The sequence below is a fragment of the Ambystoma mexicanum genome, chromosome 4q, assembly GCF_040938575.1.
Source record: "Ambystoma mexicanum isolate Mex_15411 chromosome 4q, UKY_AmexF1_1, whole genome shotgun sequence".
NCBI lineage: Eukaryota > Metazoa > Chordata > Amphibia > Caudata > Ambystomatidae > Ambystoma > Ambystoma mexicanum.
The window spans coordinates 872,821,123-872,845,206 of NC_090928.1; the positions used below are offsets into that span (position 1 = coordinate 872,821,123).

The 24,084-nt window shown below is 42.9% G+C and overlaps 1 protein-coding gene across 1 annotated transcript in view; it reads left to right on the forward strand.

Annotated features, from left to right (window-relative positions):
- SRBD1 (S1 RNA binding domain 1) overlaps positions 1-24,084 on the forward strand; it is a 1,352,005-nt gene that overhangs the window by 312,553 nt on the left and 1,015,368 nt on the right. The window contains exon 9 of the mRNA XM_069608446.1: positions 17,389-17,485. Within this exon, the coding sequence (XP_069464547.1) occupies positions 17,389-17,485 (97 nt within the window). The remainder of the gene's footprint in view (positions 1-17,388; positions 17,486-24,084) is intronic.

Consider the following 24,084-nt stretch of genomic DNA (forward strand, 5'->3'; position numbering starts at 1 on the left):
CATCTTCATACAAATTATGAGCCCGGCGCTTCCAGTGCCGGGACCAGTGACTTTGATGAGCCTGGTGCCACCGGCGCCAGGACAAGGTCCAAAAGGTCCCAGTGGGGACCGGCTGGTGCCTAGGATGAAGGTTAGGGGCCTGCTTCCAAGGACGTTGGGCTGGTCCTAGCTCCTTGGAAGCAGTGATCATGACAATATTAGGCTGTTGAGAACTTGTAGGTCACTCCACAGTTTTTCCACATGGCTTGCATGTAGTGGGACATAAAATTGGGCTCCCTGTCTGAGATAACCTCCTTAGAAAAACCAATCCTGGTAGAATTACCAAGGAGGGCCTTAGTCACTGCCTGAGAAGTAACAGACCTCCTAGGTATAGCTTCAAGATACCTGATAGCATGGTCTACCACAACCAATATAAATTGGTTGCCTGAAGATGTGGGCGGGTCTAGGGGACCAACAATGTCAATCTCTACCCTCAAAAGTAAATCCCACCACTGGGAGGGGCACCAAGGGTGCCACGTTCTTGGTTCCACTCTTGCCAGAAGTCTGACAAGTGTGACAGCTTCTACAGAATGTATCTACATCAGTCCCCATCTTAGGCTATTACAAATATAGAGAAATCCTTTCCTTGGTCTTAAAACTTAAGTGACCAGCTAAAGGAATCTCCTGGGCTAACTGTAGAAACTGGGGTCTCACCTCCTGAGGCACTACAAGTCTTCTGTAGTCCCCTGGGGTAGACTCTATTGGCTCACTGAAAAGGAGGCCATCCTCCCAGTACAGCTTGTGCTTCCCTGGCTTTTGCACATCCATCTGGGAAGCTGCCTGTTGGCAAAGTTCTTCAAGAGTAGGGCACTCTCCTTGACCTCTGCTGAAGTCTGCACTACAGGGGCCACCTTCTGCAAGCAAAGTCTGCAGCTCAAGACGGTCTTTAGGAGGGGGAAGGGCTTCTTCCAGCTCTGTTTCATCAGTTGGTCCTCCCACTCGGCCTCAGCTGGTGGAGGGGTCACAGATGTGACCTTGGACTGTCCTCTCGGGGATGTCCTTGTCTTATGCACAGGTGTGATACCTTTCCTCCTTCCTGAGACCTGGGGTTTCCCCTTTGTCTCTTTCTTTGTCCTGGAATTAGAAGGGTGTCCATCCTGTGGACTGGGAATGATAGGTACTTCTATAACTACCCTCTGAGAGTCATCCAAAGTTGCCTCTCTGTCCAGTCTTCTCCTGCTTCCTTTTACGGGGAGACCTGGGGGGTGCTTTATGCAACTCCAAGAGCTTTAAAGTCATTCCCTAACAGAACTCTCCCAGGCACTTCATTTTGTACACTGATAGGTATTCTTAGTCATATTGTTGCACTGGTTGAGAGCTGGTAGTATTGGAAACATCTGGACAGGGCCTCCAGCAAGCTTAGTGGGGCTTTTGGGTAGCAACATCCTCATGTTTGAAAAAGGGTTCATCCACCACTGTTATGCTGGCCTCAAAGTCTCTAATGGCAGGGTATTCCTGACCATTCGCAAGTACACTGTCCTTGTAATATTATTTTGTGTTATCTGGAAAGGAATTATACACATCTACATTCTGCTGTTCCCACAACCCCACAGGCACTAAGGAAACACTGGCTGAGACTCCAATGAGATCTTCAGCCAATAGATGAAAGTTTCCACTTGCCATATCAACGTCTCCCTCAGGGATGAAGGCTAAGGAGGCAGTGTGGACCCCTGAAGGTTTACCCTTGCATCTGGGATCCCCTTTCACATGGTCAGTTGACCCATAAGCATAACATTTACAAAATGTTTTCTGGAATGGGGGCTTCTGCTCACCTCCCTCTGGTTTAACACCGGAGGTTTCACTAGACTGACCTGGTTTCCCAAATGGCTTAGCCTTCTTATGTTTGTGGACCTCTTTTGGGTGGCCAGATTTAGAATTCTCTTTGTCATCTTTCATGTGCTGCTTCCCCCTCAACCTTTTTGTGAGTGGGCCCGGAATCCTTGTGAGTGGCCCCGTTGGCAACCCATAAGTCATCAGCCTTTGCTAACCTCTTGGGATCAATCTCTTTTGAGTCTCCGCTCAGGAGGGCAGACATCAAAAATAGACTCCAACAAAAACAGATTTCTCATTCCTTCAAAGGAGTTCACTCTAACCCTTAACCCAGCCATCTAACTTTTTCAAACATTCACACACCCAGCTAGCCCAAGGGGTACCATTAGTCTTTTTGAGGTTGCTAAACCTCTTAAGGTACTGGGAAGTAGTTTTCCCAAATATGGCTTATACTCCAATCTTTCAAGTTCCCCCACCTCCTTTACAGCATCAGTTGCAACCTGGGGGAGCCCAGACAAAAGCCAAGGAATGAATCAACTGATTCCCTATGAGACCCTGAATCCCATGATTGTATTCAAAAGCACCCAACCAATCCAAAATATCAAGTTTTACATCATACATACCCGCTGCTTCTTTGGGCAGGCAAGGCCTCTTGAGACTGGAAGACCTAGAGGACTTTGGGAGGGAAACGGTTTCAAGAGACAAGTTCTTCATTTCACGAGCATGTTTCATTTTCAATTCCCTGGGTTTGATGTCCTGATGTTTGGCTTCAGCTTGTGCTTGCAACCTTTTAAATTCCAATTCAAGTCTCATTTTTTCACGAGACACATTTTCTGGACTCAGTGATGGACCTTGTGGGGTCCCAGTGGATATAGGTTGAGGCAAAAGGATCTGCTGAGGAAAAGAGGGGCTCCTATCCTGGGACTCCTCTCCCTCCTCTGACTCTTCTACGACATTAGAGTTAAACTCTGAATTATCATCCTCATTATTCATTTCCACATTTTCTGAATTAGTAGGAGTTACAGGCCTACCCTCCAACCTTTGGTGATCTAACAACCTTGTAATCAATTCATTTTTCTTTCCTTTAACGGGGAGATTCCTGATATTACACATTTCCTTCAGTTGTTCAACTGTTAGAATGAGCAGGGCTTTCTGCTTGAAGTTATCCATACTATGCATGCTACAATTGCTGTTCTAGTGGAGCTTAGCCTTGTGACAGTTTTTAGTTGAACAAAATTAAAGCAAACACTCAATGTAACAACTCTACAATAGATCCTCACCGCCTGCCACCAGTGTTTGGCAAGATTTTGTGCAGTGTCCTTTGGAAGACTACAGCAACCTTGTCCTCCTGGCAGTTGGGAACCCAACCTTTGGTATAAGTCCGTACTACACAGGTTGGTAGTGTGGCTGAGCAGCCAGGCTTCTCTCAAGAGGGGTCAATGTGAGCTGTAAGGTTGTAACACAGTTTCACATTGACAGTTATTCTAATAAACACTTGCACTCAAGGTATATTGATAAAAAAAATTATTAATTGAACAGTCAGTTCTATAAGCCTTATCAGAAGGGAGCAAAACATGTAACAATTATAAAACACTTCAAAACACACTCTGTTTCTTTAAATCCGCTGATACCCATTGGGGATGACACACAGACACTTCCTACACCCTCAGGCAACTTAAATAGCTAGGTCACTGTGTACATTGATCTATCACTGGTACATTCAGAGCAATACTGAGTTAGGGTGCAAAGGGTTAGAAGGAGGAATACAACACAGCCTAGCAAATAATTAATAAACTGGTAGGTACTTTTTGAACCTTGCAATGCAAAGTAAATTAGCCCTTTCCTGGTGGAAAGGCAAAAGCACAAAGTCAGAGGTAGAAGAGTCTCTCAGGGAGCCAGGACAGTCAATGTTAGTTGAACACAGTCTAGGGGAGCTGAAGAATTTCTTTGCAGGTGAGTAGAAAGTCTTGCACAATATTTTTAGAAAGGTTTGTAGAAATAATATTCACCTGAAGGGCCACAAGCTGGGAGGGTTGTGAGGGGCAAAATTGCAAGCAACTCTGCAAGAGCAACCAAGACAAGTCTCAACTGAGAACAAGTAAGGCTACACAACAAGAGGTAAGTCCTCTTAGGTTTACAGTACCTCTGGTTAGAAGAAATGGTTCCAGCTGCCTTCTGCTCCTGTGTGACTCTGCAGATCCTGTTGTTCCTGGGCCTCAGACGTGGGGACAAGAGGGATGACGTCTGGGGACTCCAGCAACACAATAGGAAGATCGGCGGCAGCAACGGGCTAACTTCAATTCAGCTTAACTTTACAGTTTCAGCTCCTCGCGTCTATTGCAAATAGCAACCCACGGTTCTCGGATACCACTTCCGACTTTCCTGGCATCTGAGGTCCAGCACTCTGAGGTGGCTCAAGCTTGGTCAGTCCTGCTTCAGGGAAATCCAGAGGATCTTTCTGGCATTCAGGTCTAACTTGAAAGCGGATGCACTCCATTTGGTGTACCGCTCCCTGACACTTCGGTTCCAACAGCAACAGTAGTTGAAGTACAGCCAGCTTGGAGAGGATGTCCAGTCAAGTTCACTTTGGGGTTGATTGGTCCCACCAACCGAAGGGGAGAAGTCCTCCTTGCAGGGCTTCTCTAGTCGAAACAAATTCGAAGCTTCAGCACAGCAGCAGGGCTTCACCGGGCAAGCCAACGGTCCAGGAGTTGCAGCAGACGTCTCTTCCAAGTTCTTCTTCGGATTCCTTCGTCCAGTGGTCGACTCTGCCTTCCAAGCCAAAAAGCCTTGCCTTTTATGCAGATTTCTCCCATTTATTACAGCCTAGCTGTCAATCACACAGCAGGGTGGCTGTCCTCCAAAGACAGCCAGCTGGCCAATCACCTTTGGGTGCATTTCTGTAAGCAAGGGGATTAAGCACTGGGAGTTTCGGGCACCTCCCTCACTTCCTGCCCCTGCCAGACATATTGGAACCAGAGGCGGGCTTCACTCGTTAATCCTGCCAAAGGCAAAATGGTCATTGACAAATGGGCACCCATGGGTGTCTGTCTTCAGCTGCGAACGCAGCCTGCTGTAAAGACACACAATGGTAGTAAAAAGTAAACCATTGCCACCAGCCATTAACTGTAGAAAGGGTAACATAAAAATGTTACATGAGAAACTAAACAAAGGGTATACTAAGTAACCCCTCCAGCACTCTATGGTAAAATAGTGTGTGCTGGGTCTAGAAAGATACAAAATGTAAGTAAAATCAATTTCACTTTACTGCTCTTGGAAACTGTAGATTCACCAAGATAAGGTATTTAAACCTTTGGGAAATCTAAGAGACTTCCCTGTGTCACTGCACTGAATGTGCAGTGTCACTGCACTGAAGGTGCTGTGTGTCACAATGCAAAGATGATGCCTATTGTTAAAGATTTCAATCAGGCGCCACACACCTTGGTCTCGGCCTAGTATGTAGCGCACAACCGAGATGCTTTTCTACTTATTTTATGCAGATTCAATTTTGAGATGGTACACCACTCATATCACACCCCCTTTTCAAATACACCAGGTCACAATGGAGCATGAACCAGGCTGGTTGGTAAAATGCAATATTTATTTATTTTAAAATTCAAAAGAAACCATACACTTTTTTTTTTTTTTTTTATAACTTTGTTTATTTTAAATCAAGGCAGAATGATAATCACAGACATTATATGCACAGATTATCTCAGCAAGTTGACCCCCAGTCTTTAGACCCCCCCAGTGTCTTCTTTCTCTATCCTCCTCCCTGGGTTATCAGTCCCACCGTCTTTGCCAGCGGACTCCTCCCGCATGGGCGGTCCGGCTGGAGCCTCAGCGGTCATGAGTTTTCCTCCGGGCTCTCCTGGTTCGTCACTATCCAGAGGGCTCTGGCGGGCTTATAGGTCAGGGCGGGGAAGCGCTGGTCGAATTCCAGGACTGGGGCCCAGATGTTCTGAAAGCGATGTAGCATCCCCGCTCGTGCTGCCGTTACCTTCTCCGCTATCAGAATGTCCCATACTTTGGTCCACCATTGGGCAATGTGGGGGCCTTCCGGAGCTTTCCAGGTTCGGGCCACCACCGTTTTTCCTGCCAGTAGGCACTGAGTCAATAATTTCGCTCTGGGTCCGGAGCGCGGGTAGATCCCGGGAATTGGGACTCCCAGCAGGATCGGTTCTGGTTTCAAGGGAATCATTGTTCCGGTAATCAGCGAAATAGACTCTAGACAAGCTTTCCAGAATGGTCGGATCTTCGGGCAATCCCACCACATATGGAAGAAAGAGCCAGGAAGGCTGCATCCTCTCCAGCAAGCGTGGTCTATCTGGGGGTTCATATGGTGGAGTCTGAGGGGCGAATAGTACCACCGCAGCATGATTTTGTATGCACATTCTCTGTTGGTGATGCAGGTGGATGCGGTGTGTGTCCGGGTCCATATGTCCACCCAGGTTTGATCCTCTATCGGGTGTCCCAGGTCCGCTTCCCATTGGGCCATACATCGGGTTCTTGTGGTTAGGAAGTCGCTTAAGAAGCGTCTGTAGAGGGTGGATATGCTGCCGCGGGTCGGAAGGTCTCCTAGGGTAAGTTCCAGGGCAGTGGGAGGACGGGTCGCTGCTTGCAAGGTTTGGGGGTGTGAGCACCAGTGGCGTAGTTGGATGTAGGTAAATCTGTCACCTTCCCGAAGTTGGAACTTCTCCTTACATTGGGCGAAAGTGAGTGGTTTCTCCCCTGTATACAGCTGGTCTATAGTTTCTAGCCCGCCTTTGGTCCAATTTTGGAAATTGCGGGGATGCATGCCCGGTGCGAACATTGGGTTGAGAAAGACCGGGGAGTGTGGGCTCAGTCCTCTTGGCACTCCCTTTCGTTTCAGCGCCCAGTCCCAAGTGCTAAGGGTGTGTTTGGTCGAAAGCAGGAGCTCTCCCCCATGGGACCTGAGGGGGGGCGGGATGTGTGGCAGAAATCGCAGAGGCAGGGGGGTCCGCGACTGTTCCAGCTCCACCCATCTCGGGCGGTCTGTCGTATTTTGCCAGGCCTGAATCCGGGCCAGTTGGGCTGCCGCTCTGTAGGCCTGAAGGTCTGGAACCCCTAGACCCCCCAGTTTGGGACTCCCCATCATAGTTCTGAGAGGGATTCTCGCTTTCTTACCTCTCCAGATAAAGTTCAGCATTTTCCTCTGGATCCCTCGGAGAATCGGCGTGGGGATTGCCACTGGCAGTGAGGCGCATATGTATAAAAATCTCGGGAGAAGGTTCATCTTGCATGCCGTGATGCGTCCAAGCAGCGAAATCTCCTGGGTCCCCCATCGCCTCAAGTCGCCCTCCAGTTCCTTGAAAAGTCGGGGAAAATTAGACTTGTACGTCTCTTTTGGATCCGCCGGAATGTAAACCCCCAAATAGGGGATGGCACTTCTTTCCCATATTATCGGGCACATCCTAGACAGCGGTTTTCGCTCTGCTGGGGTGAGGCCAATGCCCAAGGCGGAAGATTTATCAAAGTTTATGGTGAAGCCCGAGACTTCGCCATAGCTGGTGATTTCGCGAATCGCATGTTCAAGCGATGAGGGGGCCTCAGAGATTGTAAGTAGGATGTCATCCGCGTATAGGGCAAGTTTATGATGTGAAGGGCCGCTTGTTATGCCCTCGATTTGGTCATTCCGCCTAATTTTTTGTGCGAAGGGCTCCATGGTGAGTGCAAAAAGTAAGGGCGACAACGGGCAACCCTGCCGAGTCCCGCGTGACAAGGGGATTGGGGCCGAGAAGTGGCCGTTGATCCTCAGGCTTGTTGTAGGTCGATCATAGTTGGCCAGCACCATCGTCCGGAACGCCGGTCCGAAGCCGAAGGCCTCTAAAGTGTGTTCCATAAACGTCCAATCCACCCTGTCAAACGCCTTAGCTGCATCGAGGGCCACCAGGATTAGTTTTTGGGCGTTCCGGGAGGCGAGGTCCACCAGATTCAGGGTTCTCCGGATATTATCGCCTGCGGTCCGATGCCGGATAAACCCAGCCTGGTCCGGATGAATGATGTTCGGCAGGATGCGATTCAAGCGGGTCGCCAAAATTTTCGAGTAAATGTTCGCATCTATGTTCAAGAGTGCGATGGGTCTATACGAGGTTATGCATCTTGGATCCTTTCCAGGTTTGGGCAAAAGGATGGTGGTCGATTCCTGCATCGATGGGGTCACCGCCCCCGTTTCCCTGAAGGAGTTGAATAGGGTGGTGAGATGGGGGGTCAGTTGCGACCTGAATAGCTTGTAGAACCTGGTTGAGAAGCCATCCGGGCCAGGGGCCCGTGTTTTGAGAGAACCATACACTTTTTAATATGGGGCACAAATCACCAATGGGGTGATCATTTCAATGAGAATGTGAGCAATGCACTGGGTTTAATCTTCTAGTGGAACATATACAAAGCACAGCGGAATAGGAGCACTTTTTGATTTAGGAAAGATAGCACCCAAGTTAGAATTTCCCCCTGCGATGTTCCCTCAACCCAGAAATAATAACATCTGAGTGAATAAACAGAAGCAGCAGGTAATCAGGAATAAGAAACTGGAAACGGAATCCAAATCTGACTTTCCGTCCCCAAATAAGAGAGAAAAACGGATTTTAAACCCCTTGCAATGTTATGAAATGACACTCGGAAATAGACAGATAAATAATGAATGTGGGTGAAAAACCTTGAAGCAAATATAATTCCTCACTAAAGCAACAATGCAAAGACACTAATAATCACAAAGAATGGATTACCCAAAAGCATACAGTTCGAAATGGAGTGGAAAGTTACAGATTGCAGTAAAATGACAGGTGTAAAAGTTGCATTTTTTTCAATTCCCGCCTTTAATTACCCAAACGGTTTCTAATAAAAACAGGTGAAATACACTGATTTGGAGTTTGGGCTGAGGGATAGAGGCATATCACGGATATTCTAGAAGTGAAAGTAAGTCTCTAGTTGGTAAATTGGAGGAGTTATTCAAGATATAAAAAGGTTTGCTTTGAGTAAAATTAAGCCGTGAAATAGGAAAGGAAATCAGTTGGGACAAGAACAGTTTTAATTTAAACTCGAGTTTTCAGGCTAGACCACCAAAGATGGACACAGCAAGATCCAAGGTTGATTTGCGAGTTCAACCCTATCACCCCAGCGCCCAACCTTGGCAGAAACCAGTCCGATCACTCGAAATAGGACTAATGGCATAGCATTACACAAGACAAAATTGAAAAGAGAAATGGCGCTAGCATTAGAAATCAAAGGCAGGGTTGCATGGATAATTCTGACAGTTTTACAAGTCATCACAATAAGGAGAGGATGGCTTAGAGAGTGGGATACGGATAAAGGCATGCCAAGGTATACTATGGGTTTCTATGGGGTGGTGATTTATACTCGCAGTCCACTTTTTGTTTTGGGATTTTTGGACCGCCAACAGTTCTGGTCTCTAAATGGCAGCGGGCCTGGCAAACAGCGGGGCAGTTCTGGTCACCGGATGGAACTTCTGGAATGGCAATTCTGGTCACTAGATACTAAAGGTCAGCTGAATGGCATCGGGCATGCAGTTAGTGGGCAGCAAGCCAGGCTGGTTCAAGATGCTTCCCAAAAGAATACCACAGATTTCCCCTTTTTAATGGGAGATTAGTGGGTTTTCAGAATTGAGGCCTTGCTGGGAATAGGATCATCACTGCTTTGGTTCTGCAGTGGGCCCTAAAGTGGGGTCAGCAATGCTTTGGCCTTGTAGTGGGGGTCTGGTATCTGGATGATGAATGGAACAGGAACGCTGCGCAGGAACATCAGGAAGAGTGTGCGTCTCTGGAGTATTGTCAGGGACTCTTATTTATAATGCCTAGTGACATCATCGAAGTATATGGCTGGGCAGGGTCTGCTAAACACGCCTCTGCCAATTGGATTGGGCAATCAATGTTGGCTGCCTCCCCTAGCATGTGACTCAGTTAAGGGGTTGTACTTGATGTGAAAAGACTTTCCACAGACCTATTTGCCGAAAATCAGTCAACACAGAATTTACACATTTGTACAGTTGTGGCATATTACCCAGTGACATGAGCAGGTTACATATTTTATGCAGACCATTCCATTCCAACTCTGAACTCTGTGAGACATTGTTTCACCCCGCTGATACATTTTGGTGATTACGAGTATGAAAGATTCGGCCTAAAATTCCATAACTTTGTACACATGTGTGGTTTATCATAAGGGATGTAAGTATAAAAATGTGCATTTGCAACATGGATGCTTTCCTTATAATCCCTGATTCTTTTCCATTTATATTCCAAAGGTCTCAGTGACTTCTACAATGTCTCAAATTATAAAACACAAAATCACTTTTAAAATGTGAGATTTTTACATCTCTTGTTGCAGAGATAAAAGTCTTTAACGTTTATTTATAAAATAGTCTTTGGAAGCAAATGGCAGTCCATTGTCCTGCACTGGACCATTTTTTTATATTTCAGCTACCATCAACTGTCACTTCCCCCAAACGGAGGATGGGCTTTTCCAGCTTGATTGAAGGTTTATTGCCCCTTATCCACTTTGCACTTTGATGTCCCAGAATTTCTATTGAAAGAGGCCCCTGCCCAGTCTGAAGTCTGATTAGTATGTGAAGTTTCTTTGTCCTGGTCAGTCAGTTTTCCATCCTCGCAATTATCACTTTCGTGTCCTGGAAGTTTATGGTGGCTCCTTTCCTTGTGTGAAGCCTTGGCTCTGCCAACTGGAACAACTTGTTTTTGGAAGCTTGCAAAATATATCCAAGTCAGTTTAAAACCTTTATTTTTTTTAATTTGGTCCTGAATAAAAAAAAAAGCCTGTGGAATAAAAATAGCCCATATGTGTTTCCCAGCAGCCAACCCCTTCTCATTGCTAGGCACAGACAAGCTTTCATTCAACATATTACGTTTCCTTTAAAACTGGCATTTATTTTTCTTTGGTTTGCAAAGCCCATTTTACACATGTGGTGAAAACTGCTAGCATTTCCTTTCAAATTCGATTTTGCCATCTGACTTCCCAATACTGTCTTGCAGCCATAGTTAGTTTCTTGTATACAACAGTCTTTACAAGGCAAAGGTCTCCTGGAATTGACATGTGCACAGAGCTATGATTTCTTTTGCAGGGTTCATTCCATTGACACTTTGTAGCACAAACAAAAGCTTTTCCCGTGCACAGCAGAAAGTGAAGTTTCTTGGGCCTTTTTCTTTTCTTCAGATTTGACTTAACTGTGCCTGTCATTCAGAATTCATGCCTGGCTTTGCTGAGGCACAATGAGATATACTGGACATGACAGGGCCTTATTGATCACAGTGGTTTAAGAAGGAACAGATGGAATTAGCGTCAAAGCAGCATTTTTTAAGGGTGAAAAGGTTTCCTTTTCAATGGGGATTTTGCGATTTCAGCAAAGCAGTGCTGCCTTTTCACTTTATTCCATTTGTATGTGCCAGAACACACTGTCACGCTCTCTGTGTGTTCCCTGGTTCCATCCTGCCTAATATGTGCTTGGCAGGATGGAACTGCAAAATGCAGTTTTGTGGCTATGGTGCTCACAGGAGCCAGCGCCACCATTTAGCTGTATCTGCGCAACTGCAGCTTGGTGATGTGGAGAAATACTGTTGAGTGGGTCAATATATCCCACACTATGGAGTTTGTCATATTCCAAAGTCAAAAGAAACACAAAGTCCAAATCACAGAAAAATGCCTGAGAGAGTGGGGGGAAAAAAGGTCTCAGTCTCTCCAGGTTAGAGGTTAAAAGTCCTGAAGTCCAGCAAAAGAGCTGGGGGTCTCTAAGGTAGAAGGGAATTGGCACATTTCTGAGAATTCTCTCTAACAAGAGTAAAAGATTCTGTGAGTGTTGAAAAAGGTTCCCACTCACTGAGGTATTAAGGAAAAATATCCAACTAGTAAAGCTAAAACCTCTGGGGTTGACCCAGGTCAGGAAGATTTTCCATTTCTACGAAAATCTTACCTAACAGTGAGGATTGTAATTTCTGAAGCGTGTTGGTGCTAACTAAATTAGTTGCCTTCCTCTTTTGCAGGCATTTGTAAAGTAATTGATTTATGTGCACTGATTAATGTGACTGTATATATGTTGTGTGATACTTTACCTGCAGTTATTCATTTTTCATGTGTCATGGACCCAAGACACCACTCACCTCTCCTGAGACGAATCTTTGACCACTCACATATTGCTTTGATTGGTGTGGCTTCAGCTCACAGATGAAATCACTTTTATCCAACAAGGGTAGCCTCCTAAACATCTGCCCACCAGGCCAGGGTTTAGAAATCCATTCTAACTGGTATGAGACCCCCCTTCATCTGTGCACTGTTCTCTTATAACCAAAGGAAAACATGCATTTCAGTGGTAGGGGTGGTCCAGACAGGGCGAGCAAGGAATCATAATGAAATAATGTAAGCAGGAAACAAAGCCCAACTATACAGGTCTTTGATACCAACTGCGTTCTTACACATTGGACAGTATTTTCTGGGAGGACAGCACAACGTGATACATTTAGTGAAGTTGAATATACTCTTCAAAGATTCACACACGCGCTGAAGCTGACGAGAATGCTTACAGTGGTTCCATGTCATTTCATTGCCTGCCTTTTCATCCCCAGGCTTTTAAACTTCCACACGAATGTGCTCATTGTTTTTTTTTTTTTTTTGGAGGGGGTGGTACCCCCCAAACCCCCCCACACTTATTTTTTTTGCCATTGAAACCCACCCACCCAAACCCTTATCTGCCCTTTCCCACCCCCCCCCTAAAAAAATTGCTGAGCACATTCGATGGAATTTGCACTTTGAGAAGCCTCTGGATGAAAAGGCAGACGATGAAAGGACGTCGTACCCTTACAGCATGATGACTTCCATTTGCTAAATCTGCTTTTCATAAGAAAGCCAGAGCCTAAATCACGGCTTACATATGCCAAAAGGGAAACACGTCAGAAGCAAGAGGTGTGAAGGTGGGTCTAGCTAAACACTAGGCAAAGAACCTTCACTGCAAAGTAAAGCGCAGTAAAGCCTAAAGCCTCACCTCGCATAAGCAAGAAACAGTTTTTTAAACATGGCAATTTGTAGTATCTCCTCAATATTATAACACAGTAATATGCAAGTTGACTACATACAGTTTTCAATTCCAAACATTCCCCCACACAAGTTAAGCTCCCCAATAACCGGGCTATGGAGAAATTGTGTAAGAATACAACCTCTGGAGTCAACTCTTTTTAAGTGGAAACTCTCAGGATATTTAATCTTTCCTCAAGGAGACTTCTTTCTTCTGAGTAGCCACATTACTTCCAATTTTGCATTATACTGATGACTATTTCCAATGAGCTCATCCAAGGCAAATCTAACATCTAAAATAGATGGTGATTTGGCCAACAGTGGGATGTATGTTTGAATAACAACCCCTTCCCAGAAAACCTTTCATCATTTAGAACCTCCAATACAAGCTGCTCGTTGTGCACCAAAATTCTTTCAGACTAGAAAATAGTCCATTTTTTTCCAAGTGGGAGGCCCTTTTCTCAAACAACGCTTTCGGAGCCTATTTTGCCTTATGAAAAAATACCACAGTCATCTAATTTAAAATCAATGTCCGCCCAGGTTTCCTGTGAACAGATAATATCAATGTTTCTGAGGTAAGCTAAGCATTCATCAACATGCAATTTGTTCCCAACCCCAGACAAAGTCCAGAATATTATTTGTAATCCTTGACTGGGCACTCTAGAACCATACAAACGAGAAGGTACAGAATTGGTTGCTGGACAATTTGAAGGTGGACTATGGGAAATGTGGCCATAAAGCCTATCAGATGCTTAATTAGATATGGGACCTTTTACAAGTTCTCATTTTGCTGAGGAATTAAACCTAGCTTGTTGTCATTACAGTATATAATCAGAATAGTTTCATTTGGCAGTGTATTTAATGGTGACTATGCTGGGGACAAACACCCAGAGAACGCTTGGTGAAAGACTGAAATTTACACATAAGGCAGTGATTAGAAAATATTGCAGCAGTTACTGGTTCATGCCATAAGTCATGCAGGTAGCAGAGCTTAACTCGCCTGTCAAAGAAGACTTAACTGCCTTTGTCGGCAAGTGCTTTGTTGCATTCAACAATTTTTACTAGTGACATGTGTAGAGGTCCATGTCACGAGTAAAAATTGTAGTTGTGTGTACTGTGTTAGGTAAGAATTGGTGCAGTCACACTGTGTGAGACTACACAACACTTATCTGCTTGTTATTAGGTAACCCACCTTTTGGTATAGGTCTGTACTACTCGAGTTGGTAGTGTGACTGAGCAGCCAGTCACGAGGGGTAAATGTGAGCTGTAGAGCTGTAGCAATGAAATTCGTAAACACAGGTAACCAAGTAACGCTTACTTACACCCAAGGTTTCTGTTATAAATAGATATTTATTTATTTAACATCATTTTAAATAAGCGTTCTTTAAAAAGGCAATTCATGTAACAAGGTAAATATACTTTAAAATAATTTTCAGGATCAGCACAAGTTAGTGGATACTCTTTGGATCACGCTTCTTACACACTTCCTACACCCTGAGGTGACTTCATTCACAAGGATAGTAATGGCATCACACTAATTACACTTTGCCGATTCTGAGGTTGCAGAAAGGGAAGGTTTAAGGAAGGAAAAAGGTTCAACAGGTTCTCAGGATATGTGAAGACACTTAAATTTTCCATTGAAATCTAGACAAGCCTTTGCCAGCAATAACAGTTTAAAACAAGTTACCACCTATGAGTGACAGAAATATCAAAGTCAATGGGCTAGAAGAGTCTGCAAGGAGCCAGGACAGCCAACGTCAATTTGAAAGAGAGTCCGTAAAAAAATCACTTGTAGGGTCACAAGCTGTTAAGCCTGTGAAAAGCAGAGTTGGAATCAATTCTAAAGGTAAACCACTGCAAATCCCAACTGAGAAAAACACAGCTAAAAGACAATGAGGTAAGTACTCCACGTCTAAACGGTACCTCTGGTTTGAAGAAGAGTGGTCCAGCTGGATTCTGTCCTGTTGCAGCGATGCAGACGCCGTGTTCCTGGGCCTCCATCATGGGGACAAGAGGGAGGACGTCTGAAGGGCTCCTGCAGTGACAATTTGGAGGTCGTCAGCAGCTATGGCTCTTTTCGGTTCAGCGCCACTTCGTAGTTTCAGCGCTCGGTAAACAGCACTGTCGCGGATCTCTGATACCGGTTGAGCTTCCTTCACTCAGCAGAATCAATTGACATTTTCCTCATTTCCATTTCATGCTGCATCTCTCTTACTCTTAGTTTCACCTTGTGATGTTTAGTTTCATCTTAGACATTTAGTTTCTTGAACTCCAACTCTAATCTTAATCTCTCAAGAGAAATATATTCTGGGGTTAGATTAGGACCTTGTGGGGTCCCAATGGGAAGTTACTGAGGTACAAGGGCAGGCTGTGGAGGAGGGTGGCTCCCTTCTGGACTCTGGAGACTCCTCTAACTCCTCTTGCAGATTGGAGTTTGACTCTAAACTAGCATCCTCATCATTATCGTCCACATTATTTGGGTGAGTAGGGATTACAGGCCTACTACCAAAGCGTTGGTGATTTAACAACCTTAAAATCAATTTGCATTCCTTACCTTTAAGAGTCAGACCCCTGGATTTATATATGTCTTTCAGTTGTTCTACTGTCAGGACAATCGGGGTTGCCTCATGTTACAATTGCTTAACCTTTTGGTGGAGCTTAGTACTGCAGCAGTACTTAGCTACAGGCTCTTTTCAGTTCAACTGCACGTTGCGGTTTCAGTGCTTAGTAACAGCAATATTGTGGATATCGGATACCGGTAGGAAGTCCTGCATTCTGGTGAGGGAACTCCAGCTCTGGTCATCCTGCTTCTGGAGGGTCCTTAGGAGACTCCTGGAGCTTCTGGATGGATTTCAGATGTTGTACTCGACTACGGATTACTCAACCCCTGGCACTCAGTTTTTGCAGCAGCGAAGAAATACAGTCAGTCAGGGAAGATGGTTGAGTGGAGTTCGTCTCAGGGTTAGTTGGTCCCACTAACCCAATGGAAGAAGTCGTCCCTTCCGGAGCTTCTCTGTCGAATTGAAAAAGGAGTTTCAGCACAGCAGCAGGTCTTCACCGGGTAATTCAGAGGTCCAGGAGGATGTAGCAAGCTTCGTTCACGGTTTCTTTGTCTGATATTTCTCCCAGTCGTCTACTCTGCCTCTAGTCCCAACACCCTTACCTTTTAAGCAGGTTTCTACCATTCATGCACAGCCTAGGCTGTCAATCACACAGCAGGGTGGCTATCCTTAAAGGACAGCTAGCCAGCTAATCAGGACTGGTTGCATTCACGTACTTCTAGAGACAAAGGACAGGGGCGTTTCGGGAACCTCCCTCACATTCTCCCTTTCCAGACACACTGGAGCCAGAGGTGGGATTCAGGGCTGAAGCCCCCCAAAGGCAAAATGAACAAAGGGCTCAGACCTGGCTCAACGCGCAGACTAAAACCCAAGAAAGACCTCACAAACAGAAAATGGTGAAAAAAGAAGACGGGCAATTTTGACAAAATGGTCACCCATGGGTGCTATGCTGCAGCTGAGGATTCGGCCTACTGTAGAAAAGAACAAGGGTCGGAAAATGAAACCACTGCTACCAGCCATTTAAAGTAGTGAGGGTTACCAAAAAATGTTACATATGAATGTAGGATAAGGGGCTACTAGGAAACCCCTTGCACCCTGCAGAAGATGGTGTGTGCTGGACTTACAAAGGGAAAAGGTAAGTAAAGTCAATTTCACTTTACTATTTTTGGGAACTGTAGTTCACACAATAAAAGGTAGTTAAACCTGCTGAGAAATTTAAAGGATTTATCTGTTACACTGCACTGAAGGTGCTGTGTGTCACCATACACAAAGTAGATGCTTATGGAGTTAGTCAGACTCCAAAAACAGTGGAAACACATAATCCAAATCAGGTCAAAACCCGTTAGTGAGTGTGAAAAAGGTCTCCCTCACTCCAGGGTTAAAATACATTTTTTTAAAGTCCAGCAAAAGAGCTGGGGGGTCTGTAAGGTTGAAGGGAATTAGCACAGAACTGGGAATTCTCCCTAACATGTATGAATGTCTCAAGTGAGATCTGGGAAAGGAAGGTAGGTGTGCCGAGAAGTCTTTGTCCTTGCATCGGCTGTCACGATACTTGTGCGCAGAGGAATTAAATTCTCATGCCCAAGAAATAGTGCAAAGCTTCACTTTAATTCCACTAAATCAATAAATGATGGTGCTACACAGCTTATACTTGGCAAATTTACTTTTACTGATGGCGTCATACACAATTGATTATCTTATTGTTGGCTTTTAAAGTGATACCAATGTTGACCCCTGTCATTTTCTGCAATATGTTTAAGACAGAGTACTCAGGAGAAGACTGCATTGTAAATGTCTAGCAGGTCTCCAGCTGTTGACGGTAAACTGTAACTCACATGCGTATTATCACTGAATGCATGCAGAATTCTGCTTGTATTTTGTTTATCCAACTATTCTGATGTGAGTGTTAAACAAGCAGTATGATTCCACTGTTAACATAGCATTATTATTCCTTTTCTGATTTCAGGATTGTCTAACTTGCTTGAAGTACAGACAGGCGTGCAACATATTTTAGCAGATATGGTTGCTAAAGATAAAGACTCTTTGGAACGCATCAGGAAATTGTAAGTATTATCTTTGAAAATGGCTACGTGTTAGACAATGCATTTTAATTTTTGTTGCCCAAAGTAAATTATTAGGTATGTAGATCTACTGTTGGCAAGCTTCATTTTCTTTCCTTTCTTTTAGAAAATTATTCAATTGACTTGTAGTTTGACACTTGGCGTTGATCCTGAGCTCTGGTCAAAATGCACATTAAGATATAAAATTCTCTGACCTTAAGGAACTTTTTTTATGGAGATATCTTGTGCTTGTATCCGTGCGACCTATTTTTTGTTTGCTCCTTATGACTACCATTCTTTCTTTGTGTGTTTGTACTTCCTTTATGTTAGTTAGTAGTTTGTCGCATGAGTGTAGGCCACCACAGAGACACTGAGTTCCTCTACTCCGTCTGTAACTGTGAAAAAAATGCACCTGTGCCTGCCCTTCTTTGCGGCAAAATAAATGAATAACAAAATTCGAAACAGCCGTTGCATCTGAAGTGGAAACTTCTTTATTTGTTTGATTTTTTGTGTGTTTTTAGCCCCTCTTCGATGACACGTGTTTCGGCTTATATACTGCGCCTTTTTCAAATCCGGGCTATTCTTGTTCATACATAAGAAAAAAGAAAGAAAAAGAACAAATTGCGAAAATAAAGCTCATGTGTGAAAACCTACTCGGTTATTAAGCACATAATAGTAAATGTGACTTCCTTTGTGTTTTAATCACATACTATGTGTTACCAAAACCATGTTACAACCACACATTACACCTTGTGCATTTTTTGTGAACCAGACTGTAAGAATAGGCCCGTGTTGCAGAGCTAGGGAGGAGGGATGAGGATTGGAATTCTCTTTCCAATTTAATCTTACTGTGATCTTTATTTTACATACAAAATGTGTCATCCTCATTAGATGGCCAACATTGACACCTTTTTATTTTTTATTTTTAAGTTTCCAAAATTCAGTTTGTCACCTCTTACCCTTTTTATGAAGTTGCGGTTCCCCCACTGGTAAGTATATTTCTTGTCTTATCGAGTAGCTTTAAATTACTGGGTTCAATCCCACCTAAATGGAAAAGCATAGATGTATAAATATCATATATCAGCATGTATTTTTCAGGGTCGAACCTGTCACTGTCAAAATGGAAACTAAAATCACTAGGCTCAAAGCCTTCTAACTCTTTTTAATAAGCTGTTTAGACCATGCATCCTTCATTGACACATCACGGCACAATTTTGTTTGTTCGAAAAGCCCCGGCGATCATAATACTTCTCGTATATGCTACCATAATGGTGGTTACCATTTAAACGGGGTGCCTAAAAAGCAGTGCAAAGCTGGATGCTGCTACTTCAGGACCGTCGCGTCCCCACTAATTTCACGCGTATTATCATCCCTGCGTTCTTTCTCATTTCCCCTTGTTGATTTCCCTGATTCTATTATGGGATTATTTTAAAAGGCACGATTCAAACGTGCCTGTAACCAGAGGTGGGCTTCCCACCTACTTCTAGGGCTTACCTGCAAATTCTGCTGCTCTCGCTTCAAGCGTCGGGTTCCTGCTTTCCTGATGCTTACTGACTATTATTGAAAAACATTTGCCCCTAAATCCTTTGTCACTTTCCATCCTAACTGACATAGTGGCGGCCATATTTTGGGATGCCTTTCCATGTTTTACTATTTATCAAGTTAACTTAACCCCTTTTCCTTCTCTAATTGTGCGTAACAATTACATTTTTATTCAATTAAATATTTTTGACAGATATCCTTAACGGAATTCGTCATTTTAATATTTTTTAATTGTTACGTTCCGTTCATTTTCATCTCACACACGCAATGTTTCTACTGCATGTATTTCCTGATCATAGTGAAAGGTACCTATTCTAGCACAATCACAAATGGAGTTTAAAGGATTATGGTTAAGGTAGTCACTTTCACCAAAATAATGTTTATTTGGTTTGATTTAGTTGCAAAGAGTATTTTGCCATCTCACATACTTTTTAGTTACAAAGAGTAAATTGCCAACTCACATAATTATACCTTATGTGTTATATCCCATTGCATCGCATATACCTCGTTGCAAATGAGGTGTACAGAATTGTGATTACAGTAGTGGTTTTACAAAACCACTATGTGTACATTTTGCATAAAGTTCAATTTCTGACCTCTACATGAACCGTGTCCTAGTCCAAACTTATCTTCATTTTGATAGGGACCATTTTGTAAAATTGGATGGTTAATTTAGTTTTGTTTTGTTTATGAAGGTTTGGGCTTTGTAAAGTTTTTGCAATCATGTATTGGTATTGGGAATCCTGAAATTAGGTAATTCAAACATAACTCACAACCATGGTACAAAATTATATTTTTACATTTTCTATCATAGTACATATACACGTTTGGAAATATTGGACTTTCTGTTTTCAAAGAAAATGAACCATTTCATTGTTCGAGTTCAACCCTTGTTCCACAGTTTTGAAACAGCAAATAAGCCTGGCTTCTTCCTGCCGCAAACATAATTCTTGATCCCCTCCACGTTTGCCCATTGTTATTCTTTTGAGGCCCACAAATCTGATGTCTTTTTTGTTCTGTAGTTGGCGATGTTTTTGCCAATGATGGGACAATGGGAGGTTCTTGTCTTGGCTTCCAATTGCAGAGATGTGTTCTCTAATTCTCATTCTTAACTCCTGTATGGTGCCCCGGATGTATATTAGTTTGCAAACACATATTATCGCGTAAATAACATATTTGGATCTGCAGTTTATCTGTTCATTAATGTGAGTTTTCACCCCATCTTTATTTGTAAACATATCTGTATCCTGTACTGCATAATGGCACATTGTGCAACAGCCACACTTTCTGAAGCCTGACAGCAGTCGTAGAACTGAGCAACATTCATTTATTAAGATCTCTACGGGAACCAGAGGACTACCCAATGCACCAAACAATACAGGAGCTAGAAATACAACCGGCAACCCTAACCAGTAAAGCACTCAAACCTAAATCAAAATGCTTACCACAACTATCACCAGACAACATGGTGGATGCGTTCTACAAAGCAGTGACACAAGATTTATATCATTTGAGAACAAAACCCAAACTAAAAGGCAGAAGTCTTTCTAAAAACCTTACCCAAAAGGAAATATCAGCTATACAGAATCTCCAATTAAACAAAAATTTGGTTATAAAAGAAGCAGCTAAGGGTGGTAACATCATAGTAATGAACTGAGTGGATTACATTAAGATGGCCAATAACCGCTTAGAGACTCCGAACTGTTACGAAAAATTGTCAACCAATCCAACGTTGAGGATAATACAAGAATTGACAAGTTTAATAGATGGCTGGTACCGGCAAGGACTAATCTCAGTCGAAGAAAAATCACATCTTCATGTAACAAAACCTGTAATTCCAATCATGTACTTTCTTCCAAAAGTACCTACAACCTTCAATACCATCCCAGAGGGTAGGCCAATTATGAGTGGCATAGGATGGGCGACAGAACCATTGGCAGAATATATTGACAATGTAATAAGACCAGAGTTAACCAAAATCACAGCATACCTAAAAGATACAACTGCTGTTATCAAAATATTGGAAGAAATACATTGGCAAGACACCTATCTGTGTCTCCCCTTACCTGGGACGTCAAGGCACTGTACACATCCATTGGACACCAACAGGCATTAGATGCAATAGACTTACACCTTCAAAGACAAGTCCGCCTCTCACTTTAACTACGTTTGCATGCTGAAAGAAAGGTTTATGGCCACTTTGGAGAACAATATCTTTATTTTTGATAATCAATTTTTTCATCAAATCCGTGGGGTTGCTATGGGTGTAAAATACGCCCCAGCCCTAGCCAATTTAGTGATGGGGATGTTCGAAGATTTTTTTTATCTACAAGTTGCAAGAATTCAAAAACAAGATAATAAAATGGTCAAGTTACATTGATGATGTATTAATTATTTGGAACGGAACATCGGAAGAACTAGAAACCCTATTACATCAAGTCAATGCAAACCAATATGGCTTAGAATTTATCGGACAAAGTAGTCGTTCAGAAATAAACTTTTTGGATTTAACCATTCATGTTTCTAGTAATCAACTATATGCAAAAACTTACAGGAAAGAAACAGAAGTGAACTCTACACTTTTTGCAACTAGCTGCCACCACCAACCAGTCATCCTAGACTTCCCTAAAGGAGAATTTATTTGTGCAAAACGGAACTGCACTGAACCTTCAGCCTTTGAGAAAGAATGCAACGTACTATCAAATTGCTTTACGGTTAGAGGGTACCCTCGAAAAGCAATTGCCCGGGAAAAAGCTCAAAATATGACAAGACAAGACAATCAACATTGTGTCAAAAAACCAAGGAAGTACAATCAGCCAATATGATTCAATTCATCACCACGTACTGCGCAAACTATAAGGAAATTAAGAGAGTTCTCAAACGCAATTGGTATCTATTGAAGCTGGATCCACATGTAGGCAAGCATATTCAAGACTATCCGACAATAGTGTACAGAAAAGCGAAAACTTTAAAAATGATGTTAAGCCCATCACTGCTGCCAGAAAAAGAAGAGACAAGACCACAGGCATGGTTCCACCAACCGCTGTCAGGCTTCAGAAAGTGTGGCTTTTGCACAATGTGCCATTATGCATTACCGGATACAGATATGTTTACAAATAAAGATGGGGTCAAAACTCGCATTAATGAACAGAAAAACTGCAGATCCAAATATGTTGTTTACGCGATATGTGTTTTTAACTTAATATACATCGGAGCACCATACGGGAGTTAAGAACGAAAATTAGAGAACACATCTCTGCAATTGGAAGCCAAGAAAAGAACCTCCCATTGTCCCATCATTGGCAAAAACATCACCAACTACAGAACAAAATAGACATCAGATTTGTGGGCCTCAAAAGAATAACAATGGGCAAACATGGAGGGGATCAAGATTTACGTTTGCGGCAGGAAGAAGCTAGACTTATTTGCCGTTTCAAAACTGTGGAACAATGTTTGAACTCGGACAATGAAATGTTTCATTTTCTTTGAAAACAGAAAGTGCAATATTTCCAAATGTGTGTATGTACTATGATAGAAAATGTAAAAATGTCATTTTGTACCATGGTTGTGAGTTATGTTTGGATTCCCAATACCAATACAACAGTTTAATGTGATTGCAAAAACTTTACAAAGCCCAAACCTTCATAAACCAAACAAAACTAAATTAACCATCCAAATTTACAAAATAGTCCCTATCAAAATGAAGATAAGTTTGGACTAGGACATGGTTCATGTACAGGTCAGAAATTGAACTTTATGCAAAATGTACACATAGTGGTTTGGTAAAACCACTACTATAATCACAATTCTAAACACCTCATTTGCAACGAGGTATATGCGATGCAATGGGATATAACACACAAGGTAAAATTATATGTGTTGGCAATTTACTCTCTGTAACTAAAAAGTATGTGAAATGGCAAAATACTCTCTGCAACTAAATCAAACCAAATAAACATTATTTTGGTGAAAGTGACTACCTTATCCATAATCCTTTACACTCTATTTGTGATCGTGCTAGAATAGGCACCTTTCACTGTGATCAGGAAATACATGCAGTAGAAACATTGCGTGTGTGAGATGAAAATGAACGGAACGTAACAATTAAAAAATATTAAAGTGGCGAATTCCGGTAAGGATATCTGTCAAAAATATTTCATTGAATAAAAATGTAATTGTTACGCACAATTAGAAGAGGAAAAGGGGTTAACTTGATAAACAGTAAAACATGGAAAGTGAAGAAGGACTTGGGGGGGCAAATGTTTTCCAATAATAGTCGGTAAGCATCGGGAAGAAGGAACCCGATGCTTGAAGCGAGAGCACCAGAATTTGCAGGTAAGCCCTAGAAGTAGGTGGGAAGCCCACATCTGGTTACAGGCATGTATCGATCGTGCCTTTTAAAATAATCCCGTATTGGAATCAGGGAAATCAACAAGGGGAAATGAGAAAGCACGAAGAGATGATAATACGCGTGACATTAGTGGGGACACGACGGTCCCAAGTAGCAGCATCCAGCTTCGCACTGCTTTTTAGGCACCCCGTTCGGTAACCACCATTATGGTAGCATATATGAGAAGTATTATGATCGCGGGTGCTTTTCGAACATACAAAATTGTTGCGTGATGTGTCAATGAAGGATGCATGGTGTAAACAGCTTACTAAAAGGAGTTAGAAGGCTTTGAGCCTAGTGATTTTAATTTCCATTTAGACAGGTTCGACCTTGAAAAACACATGCTGATATATGTATATTTATACATCTACGTTTTTCCATTTAGGTGGGATTGAACCCAGTAATTTAAAGCTACTTGATAAAACAAGAAATATACTTACCAGTGGGGGAACCGCAACTTCATAAAAAGGGTAAGAGGTGACTTACACTGAATTTTGGAAACTTAAAAATAATAAATAATAAGGTGTCAATGTTGGCCATCTAATAAGGATGACAGATTTTGATGTAAAATAAAGATCACAGTAAGATACAAGTGGAAAGATAATTCCAATCCCCATACCTCCTCCCTAGCTCTGCAACACGGGTATATACTTACAGTCTGGTTCACAAA